This window comes from Falco punctatus, assembly GCF_963210335.1.
Source record: "Falco punctatus genome assembly, chromosome: 2".
In the NCBI taxonomy this organism is placed as follows: domain Eukaryota; kingdom Metazoa; phylum Chordata; class Aves; order Falconiformes; family Falconidae; genus Falco; species Falco punctatus.
In genome coordinates, this window is record NC_137581.1 from 29441266 (window position 1) to 29454303 (window position 13038).

General features: G+C 38.8%; 1 protein-coding gene across 6 annotated transcripts in view; it reads left to right on the plus strand.

Annotated features, from left to right (window-relative positions):
• The window catches only part of NEK5 (NIMA related kinase 5), a 28759-nt gene that overhangs the window by 7330 nt on the left and 8391 nt on the right, over nucleotides 1-13038 (plus strand). For all 6 annotated transcript variants that reach the window (XM_080375809.1, XM_080375810.1, XM_080375808.1 and 3 more), the window contains 10 exons: nucleotides 377-463; nucleotides 1568-1622; nucleotides 3090-3290; nucleotides 3386-3458; nucleotides 5047-5183; nucleotides 8867-9066; nucleotides 9835-9901; nucleotides 10247-10366; nucleotides 12221-12304; nucleotides 12409-12513. In XM_080375809.1, coding sequence (XP_080231935.1) covers nucleotides 377-463; nucleotides 1568-1622; nucleotides 3090-3290; nucleotides 3386-3458; nucleotides 5047-5183; nucleotides 8867-9066; nucleotides 9835-9901; nucleotides 10247-10366; nucleotides 12221-12304; nucleotides 12409-12513 — 1129 coding nt within the window. The remainder of the gene's footprint in view (nucleotides 1-376; nucleotides 464-1567; nucleotides 1623-3089; nucleotides 3291-3385; nucleotides 3459-5046; nucleotides 5184-8866; nucleotides 9067-9834; nucleotides 9902-10246; nucleotides 10367-12220; nucleotides 12305-12408; nucleotides 12514-13038) is intronic.

A 13038-nucleotide genomic window follows, 5' to 3' on the forward strand; every position in this document is an offset into this window, starting at 1 on the left:
CCTCCCATATTCTTACTTCAGCGAGTATGTTGGAGACTTCTAATATTTTGCAGTGTCTTTGACAGCTTTCAGAATTCTGTGTTAATGATAAACATTCCTTGAAAATGTTGATTACAGTGCTGGTGAAGAGTAGGGAAAAGGGAATTCTGTGCTTTCTGTTTAAGTGCAGACACTCTCCACTATTAGAACAGTTGGTCATTTTTACACAGAACTGGGAAATACTTAAGTAGTTCTTGGGGTGTTCCATTATTCAACTATTTGGAGAACAGAAATAATGTCCTCTGTGGGCTTTTCACCTGGAGTAGAGAAGCCTCTTGTTCAATTGCGTGTAAACTTTTTCAGTGTGTAAGCCATTTTTTTCATTGTGTTTCATTAGCACTATGGAGTTTGCCCATACCTGCGTAGGGACCCCCTATTATCTGTCACCTGAGATCTGTGAAAATCAGCCATATAACAATAAAACGTAAGTCTCTGTCTTTTCTTCATATGCTTGTGCATGAGGGCATGCAGGCATAAGAGAACTTGTATTAGTGATATCGTGGTTTAAATCAGTATTTCTCCAGGGCACCAGGAATTTCACATGTCACCCTTTGTGAAGTTTTGTGTTATTGTGTACATTAATTAGGTGTATCAATTGTACACAACAACTATGTTATACAGTACAAGTCAGTTGAATTTTGACTTAGTGTCCAGAATATAGCAATCATTAATTTGTTGCAATTCATTTACAGGCTTAACATAATTATATATTTTTTAATAAAATTATTGTACTTTAAAGTTTAATGTCATTCTCTTTTAATACTCCTTGTTAGTAGTGGCACGAAATGTAAAATAGATTTTTTTCCCCCTTTGCTTTCTCTGGCTCTCCATCAAATGCTAAATTTTTCTCTTGTTTCCGACATGTAACAACCAATGCAAGTATGTGTCTTTTCAGTTCCAAGTTTATTAATTTTTGATACACTCATTTGTGATTTATAAAAATACACTGAAATTAATGCTACTAGATTGGCAATTCTGTAACTTTGCAGTAGCCACCTGCAGGAAAGACAAATAGGTCTGAGAATTTTAAAGGCTCACTCAGGTTTAACACAAAATACTAGATGAGAAGCACTGAAAAGTTGAGCGGGCTAGACCCCCTTTACGTGGGAAATGTGATCAATACCAAATGTTCTGGAGCCCAGACTAGCATCTCAGCTCTAAGGTTCTATTCACACAACTTTACTCCCTTATTGTCTTCTCAACAATCAAGTTAGCCAGAGACAGCTTTGCCCTTCATCCTGCTAGGAATAGTAAGTAGACATTCTTTAAGTCATGTGCCTTTTCCAATTATAATTATAGTACCTAGTTAGGTATCATACAGACATTGGTACCAGAACAAAAAAAGAAATTTCTAGTTGTTCTTTTCAGTGCATCTTAAAGAAAATTAAAAGTTGCACCAAAAGTTGCACCAATGTTGATCTGTAATGGATTAATGTTCATAAATTTGAGAGCTGAGAAGAGGTACTGACTATATGTATGAAAATATTGCAGTCTTTTCCATGAAACTTAAATGACTTTTTATTCACAGAGATATTTGGTCTCTTGGCTGTGTTCTTTATGAGCTATGTGCGCTAAAGCATCCTGTAAGTACCACAGAATCAGATCATTATCATATTATTGAAAAAGGTAGTGGACAGCTGGGAAAAACTGTAGTAATAATAGCATTCATAGTCAGCTGATAGAATTATTTTCAGCTCATTTATTGATATTAAAGAACGACTGCTGGTGTTAATTTTTTTTATTGTGTCTGTTGTGTATATATTAAGGTACAATTTATTACGTTGTATTTCTGCAACGTGTGTGTGTATATACACACACTGAACATATATTTACTCTTTAGTAAGTACTAAACTTTTTCAAAAAGCAGATGAACAATGAAATGAATTAAAGCCAAATTTCAAGATTAGGGTCTAGGCATATAATTTTACTCATTTCTCTTTGAAAATACCAATCTATGCTTTCTAAAGAATTTGAAACCCACATCTCCTCAGAAAGCAGTTTGACGTTCCTCAGAAGCATTTTCCTAAAGGTTTGCACATTCATGTAAGAAAATAACAGATTGATAGCATCTTCAGGAAGCTGTGCTGTCCTCAGCCTGATGTGAGCCTCAGATAATCCTCAGCCTGTGAGTATTATGTGGAGAAGGGAACACAGCAGAGACTAATCCCAGCAACAGGAAAAGGATCAGGTTCCTGAGCTCAGCAGAAGCTGACCTTTTGCTGAGCTTGGATGTGGGAGATGGCAGAGCAGCTCTGATAGGGAGAGCAATTGGGCTGAGCTGTGAGCAAAGGGATATTGCTGAGGAAATTTTCAGCTTTCACACAAAGTGAGAAAACATTAATATTAATTCTTATGCATATTATATGTTTTATTCTGTATTGCTGCCCATTTTTTAATTTGAAGGCAGGGACCAGATGCTGATGTAGACAGGAAATGCAAGTGAAGCTAAGGCAAATTTCAAAACAGCCATGTAAATAAAATGGTAGTTTTAGAAAGAACTTGCTTTCAAAAATATTTTTGCCTGTCTAAGGCCCTAAAAAACCGTATTGATGTTGACCTGTTAAGAGATCTGCTGAACTGAGAAAGCTGATTTACCTGAGTGGCTTTAGTTGTTAAAAATTAAGATTGTACCTTGGTGCCTGAGAGAACACAGAACACAGAGGCTAAGCTGCGTGGAGTGAAGTTTTGAAGGTGAACGCTGTGAAGACAGTACGCATGCAGGTTTCTGTTGAACAGCTTTTGGCAAAATAAATCATGTTTCATTCTGGAGAAATTGCTTCTGTTTTACTATATGAGAGCAGAGTATGAATAAAAGTCTTCCGGGTACAAAAGCTGTCAGACCTCCTAAGCTGTGCATCTGAAACAAGTAACCAGCAAATACAGTCAGAGAGAGTGGCTGTATTAATTTTCCACAGCAAACTATGGTTAGCAAGAAGGGATTTGTATAGCACAGGGCTTCTGTCAGCAAGTACTTTTTTCAAGTGGGGGCATCTAGTCCGTCATTTCCAACCAGCAGTACTTACTATCCCCTTTTTACTGTTTTCATTAAGTTTGAAGGCCATAGTTTGCACCAGCTGGTGTTGAAGATTTGCAGAGGATGTTTTCACCCAGTGTCTCCCAGCTATTCATATGATCTGAGGATATTAATTTCCCAGTTGTTTAAAATATCTCCAAGAGATCGACCATCTATCAATTCTATTCTAAGGAAGCCCTTCTTGCAGAAGCTTGTTCTCAGGTATTTGCCCCCTGAGGTAAGTGCCTGTACTGCTGCTTGCTGAGAGAAAAATACATATCAAAGTAGTATAAACAGTTCTGTCAGGCACCTTTTTTCTTACACATGACACAGGAAGAACTTGGTCACACTGTGATACATAGAAAAAGACCTTCAGCATCACAGTTTGGGGCCAAGCTGATACAAGGTAATGTTAATAATATTATTTAACATTAGTTCTACACTAACATTTGTTAGTTGTTATATATGTGATGGCGTAACTTTCTCCAGCAGTCTTTATTGCACATTTGAATACAAGAGTTTTGCACAAAATTAAAAAGAGGAGAGAACTGCAACAGCAGAAACATTCACCCCAGGCAGTGCATCACTGTCCTGTTTAGGAAAAGACAACTTTAAGTCTAGCTCATTAGTAACATTCATCTAGAAAAGCTGCCACAAGAAAGTGCTGAAACATTAGTCTTAATTCTTTTAAGAATGGAATTTACAAAACCGAGAGGCTTTGGTCTAGATGCAGTTCAGGTCCATCACATGAAAAACAATCCTTACTTAATTTTTCCAAGCTATGTGCAAAAATCTTGCAAAATGTGCTCCATGGTATTTTAAAAAATAATAAAAATGTATTTTACAAAATATTATAAGTTAGATTCAGTTGTGAGAGACAATGAAATCTGTGGGGATTTAGTGCTCATTGATAGATCAGATTACATATGCACATTCTTAGAAAACATGAACGAGACTAAATGGTATCTCTGTATGAAATGCTGAACATGTTTCTATCAGCATAACTTTTTCCTAATTCTATATTATTTAGTATATCATAATTATGCCTTAAATTTATCTTTGGAAGTATTAAAGTAGTTTAAACAGATTTGTGAAAATAAACATATGTAGTTACTTAACTGCATTATGAACATTTTTTTTTCCTCAAGAAAAGTTCTTTGTTGTGTAAGAACCCATGTTATTTTGGAAGTTACTTCCAGTGAGATTACCTGCCTTCAGGACTCATGCAATTTGGACAGAGGCACCTGAACACCGTATCACTTAAGCATTTAAAATATATCTATGGTCATATACTCATAATTTTCATATTTTTTATCTCCCAGACATGATAGTCTCACAGTCATTACTCAGGAAATATTTAAAACTCACTTAGAAACTACTTAGTCCTAGCAAGGACATTACTATTGGTTATTGCAGCTAAGGTATTTGCTAAATACTGACTGACCAGACTGGAGTGGTGTGTACTTGTATTCTCCTGCGTGGGAAACTGATAAGGTAAATTTTTCACTTTTCAGCCTTTCTTTCCAGATTTCACAGGTACTACAACATTGTCTAGCAATCTGTAGAATACCGAGGGCTAGGTTGAGAAAGGGAATACCTAAGCAGGTAGACACCTAGCCTCCAATGAAATCTGAGCCTAACAATCAGACCTCCTTTTTTCTGTTATTGGTACTGGCATGAAATCAGCATTCTGATATAGAGGTTTCCCTTTTATTCAGTGTGCTTTGCAAAACTAACCCGTGAAATCCACTTCACACGAGTGTGACAAATCATAAAGTTTTCAAAAGGATGTCATTCTAAGAATGAAAGGCAGAGTGCCTAGGAAATGTGAAATATGGTGATGATGGTGATGATGATGAAGGGATGTAAGGAGTGTTTGTTAGCCCAGCCTGTCAGTGTTAGGTACATGCATTGTACTGTGGTTTGCAACTACATGATCATTAATCATGTAGAGAGCACAGAATATAGCCTTTTAATGTTTTGTTTTTAAAAAGCATATAAACTTCAGAAAAGGAGAGTACAGGACCTAGTTTCTCCAGAATCTGGAATGGTGCTGCCTGTCAAGAAAAAAGAATTATTTCAAAGAAATGAATGGAAACCTACTTCAAGAGGGCAACAGCCTATTTTTCAGGTACTGTGTATCTGCATTTTTGTAATGTTTAATCATTGTCAGAAGCCAAATTTTTGCTCTTAGAAAAGACCCTTTGAAAGGTTTCATTAAGGTATATTAAATGTAGCTTAATGCCTACACCAAGTCAGTAGAGACAGTTAAGCACTCCTGAAGCCTCAGAAGAGGTGTTTCAGAAAGTCTAAGTGGGAAACTGAATTTAGTCAGCTTCAGTATGGTTTTTTGTAACAAAAAAAATGAGGCATGCTTTGCATTTGTATTTGCACAAAGGCAAATAAACTCTGTGTTTGCATTTTTGCTATAGAAGCAAATGCACTGAACCTCTTACCTCAGTCCTTCTGAGAGCCCATTCACAGGCAAAACCACTAGCACCCACTGCCCTTGTCTCAGATGCTTACTACAACAATCTGGGATCAAACCCTACAGCAGAAAGCCCCTGTTCTTCACAACTACTTGCGTCCCTCACTCATTTTTCACCTCCTTTCCTCAGGCTGGGTATCAGCTGTGTACTGTGTCCAGCCTTTTACTTGGCATCACTTCATACCTTTGTATTTATCTTCAAGAGCATGTAGTACTGCCTTGGGTGCTGGTGAACACAGAGCAAAGCACATTTAGGATCTGGGCGTTCCCAGCAGTAATTGCACATTGCAGTTATGGTAGATTAACTGACGGTAGGGAATGTGGAATTCCCAGAGCTGCACCCATCAAGCAATCACTTACCAATGGATAATACTGGTCCTGTGCAGAATATAGGACTTAATTTTCCTCGTAGTTACATTTATGTGTATCCAATGCAAATCCAGATGGATGAAGTTAGGAAGGTTAAGTTTCCTTTCATTGTGTACCGCTGTAATCAAAGGCAGAATTTTGTCCACAGTGTTTTCATCTATGCGACATACTCTGATATTAACGCTGGGAAAGCTCCCACATTCTTTCAGCATCCAAATGAAGCAAATGGTTTGCAGAGTTGCAGGGTCATACTTTGAACGTGGTGCTTCAGAATTCACAGGATCACAGTATGTTTGAGGTTGGAAGGGACCTCAGGATGTTATCTCATCCGCACCCCTGCTCAAGCAGGGTCCTCTAGAGCTGGTTGCCCAGGACCATGTCCAGACAACTTCTTAGTATCTCTAGAGACAGGGACTCTACAACCTCTCTGGGCAACCTGTGCCAGTGCTCGGTTACCCTCACAGTGAAAAAGTGTTTCCTCCTGTGTTTCAGTTTGTGCCCATTGCCTCTGGTTCTGTCACTGGGCACCACTGAAAAGAGCCTGGCTCTGCTGTCTTTGCACCCACTCTTCAGGTATCTTGATAAGAACCCATCTGAGCCTTCTCTAGGCTAAACAGTCTGAGCTCTTTCAGCCTTCCCCTATATGAGAAGTGCTCCAGTCCCTTAATCATTTTTGTGGCCCTTTGTTGGACTTTCTCCAGTATGTTCATGTTTCTCTTGCACTGGAGAGCTCAGAATTGGACACTGCACTCCAGGAGTGTCCTCACCACTGCTGAGCCGAGCGGAAGGATCATCCCCTTGACTTGCTGGAAATGCTTTGTCTAATGCAGGACAGAATACCATTCACCTTCTTTGCAGCAAGGGCATGCTAATGGTCGACTTGGTGTCCACCAGGACCCCCAGGTGCTTTTCTGCCAAGCTGGTTTCCAGCTGGGTAGTCCCCAGCACGTACTGGTGCAGTGTAGGACTTTACAATTCCTGTTGTTGAACTCCACTGAAGTTCAGTCAGCCCATTTCTCCAGCCTGTTGAGGTCCCTCTGGATGGCAGCACAACCCTCTGGTGTATCAGCTACTTCTCCCAGTTTGGTGTTATCAGCAGACTTGCTGAGGGTGCGCTCTGCCCCACTTTCCCTATCATCCAGATCATTAGTGAAGATGTTGAGCAGGATTGACCCCTGGGGTGCACCACTAGTTACTGGCCTCCAACTAGACTTTGTACTATGATCACCACCCTTTGGGTCCAACCATTCATCCATTTTTCAATCCCCTTCACTGTCTGCTCATCCAGCCCATACTTTATCAGCTTCTCTATGAGGATTTTGTGGCAGACAGTGTCAAAAGCCTCCCTGAAGGCAATTGCCTGGTAGGCAATATCCACTGCTCTTCCCTTGTCTACCAAGCCAGTCATTTCATTGTAAGAGGTTATTGGATTGATCAAGGATGACTTCCCCTTGGTGCATCCATGCTATTACTGACGATTTTCTTGTCCTTCATGTCCCTGGAAATGGTTTCCAGGATTAGTTGTTCCATCACCTTGCTAGGCACTAATGTGAGGCTGACCAGCCTGTAGTTCCCTGGATCCTCCTTCCTGGCCTTTTTAAAGATATGAGTGACGTTTGCTTTCCTCCAGTCCTTCTCCCAATCACTGCTATGTTTGATCAAAGATAATAGAGAGTGGCTTTGCAATGACATTTGCCAGCTCCCTGAGTACTTATGGCTGCATCCCATCAGTCCAGTCTGCTTATGTATTCGCTAACCTGATCCTTTTCCACCAAGGGTATGTTTTCCTTGCTCCAGACTTCCCCCCTGGTCACAGGGGCCTGAGATTCCTTAAGGCTGATCTTGCTAGCAAAGACTGAGGCAACGGTGGCATTCAATACCTCGCCCTTTTCCATGTGTCACTGGGGCATCTGCCTCAGTGGTCACAGTTCTCAATTCTCTACATTTATTTAGGTGGCCTGTTTTGTTGTCCTTATTGCTTGGGATTGCCATACTGTAAAACTTATTTGAATGAGGGACAAGATAAGCGCTTTTTGAGGTTACCTCTTCCTTGGGAATATTATTGGCCGTGGAAAATTTTCTTGTATAGATATGAATTTCTATTCTACTATAATCTGGACTTTACCATAGGTAGCTGAGCCAATTTTCAGTGTTTTGAACAAGGAAAAGAGGGAGGAATAGTTAATGTATTTACCATCTGTGGCAGGGATACTTAGATGCTTTTTAATTTATGTAAGAAAATAAGTAAAATTCAGCATTTTTCTCATACACCATGTAGTCTTCCACTACGGAAAAGTTTGTGAATGTCTTACCACACTTATATCACGCAGTGGCAGCTAGACAGTCACCTTCTCTCCATTGTTCTTACGAGAAATGGCAAAGACATTCTTGTCACAAAGTAGAAATACAGGTGTGTTTCATCACAGTAAGGACTTTGAGAAATGAAAGGCAAGCTCCCACAGGCACATAAGCAAAGGGATGGTGAAATGAAGTAGCTCAGTGCTCCCCTGAAAGCAGGAGGCAATAACGCATACTGCCCAAAACTACATCCCAAGTCCCCTTTGCACTCACATGTCAAAATGAAACTCTCCTGGAAGCAATTGTGGTGCTTTAGGCTTTAGAACACTTTAGTGACTCTAGGGTAATGACACTACAGAGTACGAAGCCCCACACTGATTGACTCACGCAATATGGGCTGCTGCTTAATGACAGAAGTTGATGGAACAGGGAGAAAGGAAAAGACAATGGTAAGATTACATAAGCCCTGAGAAGTTAGGAAGTTTCGGGGTTATATGTGAATGGATTTGGAAAACCTACAATAACTGTACTGTAGGCAGCCTGTACTGTACTGTAGTGGAGCCATGCGGCTCAGACTGGGGAGAGGACAGGAAGTTAATTCAAACTTGTGCTGATACAAATGAGAACAGGTAAATTGACATTATTTATTGTATTTCCAGCCACAGACCTCCAGATTTAAGATGGCAGAAAGGCCAGAAAGCATTAGAGTGCATGGCCATTATGACCATTACTATGATAAGCTTGACAACTTGCAGAGGAAAGCTAATGCACTTTATGACCTTTCTCATATCAGCCAAAGAGTTGGGGAATACTATAAACTGAAAGGACAAGTTGCACCTCCACCTCCACCACCCAACTGGTAAACTTTTCTCACTCTATTTATTAGTGGTGAACTGTCATATATGTTTTGAGTTATCAGCCTTCCTGCTTAGGTAACACTGGACATGGCTCATATAATTCCTTCCCTGCTCAGTCTTTAATAATTCTATCGTGTTTGTTGAACAACAACATAGTTCCTATCTATCCAGAATGTATTGTCCTGATGTTTGACGTTTCATTGTCAAAATGTCTCCCAAATCTCAGCATTTTATTGAGTGAGAAGTAAACCACAGGCTTTTCGTAGACTTTCTGATTATATCAAGGATAAACACTGTCTTTCCTTCTGACCAGGATCAGAATGATGTAAAGACCAAAAGCCGTTATCCACTTGAGGGAACAGAGTGGGAGGCAGGCCATGAAAATGGTGCTTTTTTTCCTGCAGAGCTTATATTTTGGTTTCAGATACAAAGACCCTTTCTCCAGCAGTTTACTTCAAAACCTTTCTTACAGAGTAGAGATACAAACTTTTTTATTGCTTTAAACATTGTCTGTCCATTCCATGATTAGCCATTTTAGGTGTGGATGAACTTTGAAAACCTTGAGAAAGGAAGGTAAGGAATTTTTCATACTGCCTACTTTTGAATCCTTCCTTTAAGGTTGACTAAATCATTCATTTTCATTCAATGATGACAGTGTTTAGAATGTTTTAGTTAAGGGCCATCAGCTTTAGAACATCTTGTCTGAGCTGAGTTTCTAGCAGAGTCTGTGAAATAAAAGGTAGTATATAAACATCCCTTTCTTCTCTCAGGCCTGCAGAATATCTTCAAAGGCGTTTTGAAGCCCAGCAGTACAAGATTAAAGTGGAAAAACAGCTGGTAAGTAAATACTGAATCAATCATAGAATAAAATCTGTAAAAGAAAATGAATGAAAATCCAGAAGATGAACTGATATCTTTCTAACAGCAAACTGTAACACTGACAGGTAGAAAGTTTTGTTCTAGCAAGTTCATTGATCTGCTCTGCAATGCTCAACTTGAGATTTCATTTTCCAATGCAAAACTATAGCAATGTAAAATTCTACTATAACTTTTTCCTCCAAAAATACACACTTGCCTTACTGCGCTTTTCAGTGGAATGAGGGGAGTGAATTGAGTGAGCACTGAAGGAAAGGACTCTAAATGAAAATTCCTTTGCTCTGGGATTTATTTGTATATTCACAGGGACTGCGACCATCCTCTGCTGACTCATGCCATGACCAAATAAAGCAGCAGAAAATAAAGGAAGAGCATCTCAAAAACCATCAGCAGGATATGTCTAGAAAGAATGAAATGAAAGAACAGGTAAATGAAGTATCTTCCTGTTGTGTTTTAACCCTAGCTGGCAACTAAGTACCATGCAGCTGGTCACTCACCTCTGCCCTGGTGGGCTGGGGAGAAGAATCGGAAAAAAAGATGGTAAAACCTGTAGGTTGAGATAAGAACATTTTAATAATTGAAAAAAAAAAAAAAATAATAACATGATAATAATAATTGTAATGAAAAGGGAGACAACAAAAAGAGAGAGAGAAATAACCCCTTAGGTTTATTATTATTTGTTATTAGAAAGACAAGTGATGCACAATACAATTGCTCACCACCCACTGACGGATGCCCTGCCTGTCCCCAAGCAGTGATCGGCCCCTTCTGGCCAACCTCCCCACTTCATATACTGAGCATGATGTTCTATGGTATGGAATATCCCTTTGGCTAGTTTGCGTCATCTGTCCTCGCTCTGCTCCCTCCTGGCTCCTTGTGCACTTGCTCACTGGCAGAGCATGGAAACGTGAAAAGTCCTTGATTTAGGGTAAGCACTACTTAACAATGACTAAAACATCAGCGTGTTATCAACATTATTCTTATACTAAATCCAAAACACAGCACTGTACCTGCTACTAGGAAGAAAATTAATGCTATCCCAGTTGAAACCAGGACACCTCCTGAGCTGCTTAAAGCTGTCTTCTTACACTCCTTGATGGTAGTATTCTTTACATAATAATTGAGTCTTTTCCATCTAACCACTAGTAAAATGTAAGCTATTTGCATCTGGTTCCATCTTGCATAAACTGGTTAAGACTTGCACAAAAGCTGATGTTCATAATCATTTTATAAACTATGGCCTTAATCTCACCTACTGAGATCAGAGGAGTTACATCACTGAACAAACTAATGTTGGAAGACAATAGATCCTCACATTTACAAAACAGAGAACATAGTGATACATGTACTATTCATGTATGTATATTCATTGTCCGTAAGTTGTACTAGGACATTTAGAGTGTGATATAATAGTATGTGATCATACTACTTCCCTGGTATGTTACAACTTTTGGAGATCATTTTATACAGAAACAATATACTTTTCTGGTTTAATTTTGGGTGACAGAGAAAACAAACTGATGCTTCGCTCTTAAATGAACACAAGTAAATACATTTAATCTTCTATCTTAGAGTTATAGGAAAGTTCCAGAATAAATATGAATATATTAACTTTTACATTATGGTCAGACTTTGGCATAAGAACATACTCGTCATGTACATATTCTTCAGAGACTCTTGCTGTTAAATTTCACAAAGTCTGTCCTAAATATGCCAAAAAATTAAATTTTATAGATTTGTCCATTTGAAACATGGGCAAATTGGGATAACTCATATAAGCAGTACAGAGATGTCCTTAACACAAAACCTATGTTTTGGCCAAATTTGAGGTTTTTACTACAAAGCATAGGAATGCTGAAGCTTCTCCAAGAAAAGATTACCGGATTTTGTTTCATTTTGGGGAGCAGGTTGCAATACAATAAATATTATATAATATTTTTTCCTCCTAATTTCCAGTCCTCTATATTTGGATTGCAACCTTAGCATCATTACTCAGCAAGTCCTTAGCTCATTCTTGGAATTAGCTGGTTTAGATATAACTCTACAGAAAAGGTAGCATGAAACTGTCTGCAAAACTTCAAAAAGGTTAGTCTGAAAGAGTTATAACTCAAAAATGCCCTCTAAGAGGAAGTATCAGGCAATCTTTAAAGCTGGCAGTAAAGGATAAGGATCCCTTTTTCTCATATATACACAGTTTGATATCCATATAATATTCTGTTTAGCTAGTGTTATTTCTGTATTTCTAATATATATGTGTTCTACCTTACTGTTCTTTAATAGGAGTATCTGAAACAATTGCAGAAGATTCGGGAAGAATACCACAGTGATATAAAAGAATTCAGATTTAGAGCAGGAATACTCCAGGTAACAAAGCTCAAACATACACCCAGTCATACTTCCTCTTTCTTTTATAAGTCAGTACACATAATTAGAAATTGAAATTAACATTTGATAAAAATGTTCCCTAGGAGAATCAAAAAATACAAGATAAAACCTACGTTGTGAGGCAAGGAAAAGCTGAGGACCAGTCTGAAATCAAGGATACAGCTAGAACAGGAGAAGAATCACTTCAGGTATCAGTATCATCTCCTAGTCTAAATAGAATTTTTTATGCAAGTCCCACATGGTCTTTGATTTCACTCTCTGTGACAAATCTGAAAAATGGTAAAGCTTAAATCTTATCTGATGCTTGCACCATATGTAAAAGTCTCCCTAGGTTCCCTTCATGAATAGCCTGGAAAATTTCTTTGGTGGAGTCCTGACTTGTTTTGGTAATTCTGTTTCATCTGTAAATATTGGGATATACTTTTACTTAATTTATTTTTGTCGTGTGTTTCTTTTCCTTGCTTTCTAAGCAAAGAAGCAGCCACTCACAGCGCAAGTCTTTTATGAAAATTCTGTACAGAAGGTACAGCGATTCATGACAGCCCAGAGTAGCACTGTGTGGGAAGTTAGAATTCAGTTTTATGCGGAGTCCTTAGTCCTTACTTAAAAATTTGGGAGAAGCGGGAGAAAGAGACAGCCAAAGCTTTCCAGCTACAGCACTCCTTCACTTCTTTCTCATCACGCACTACCAACACACCTGCTGGAGTTGTTTC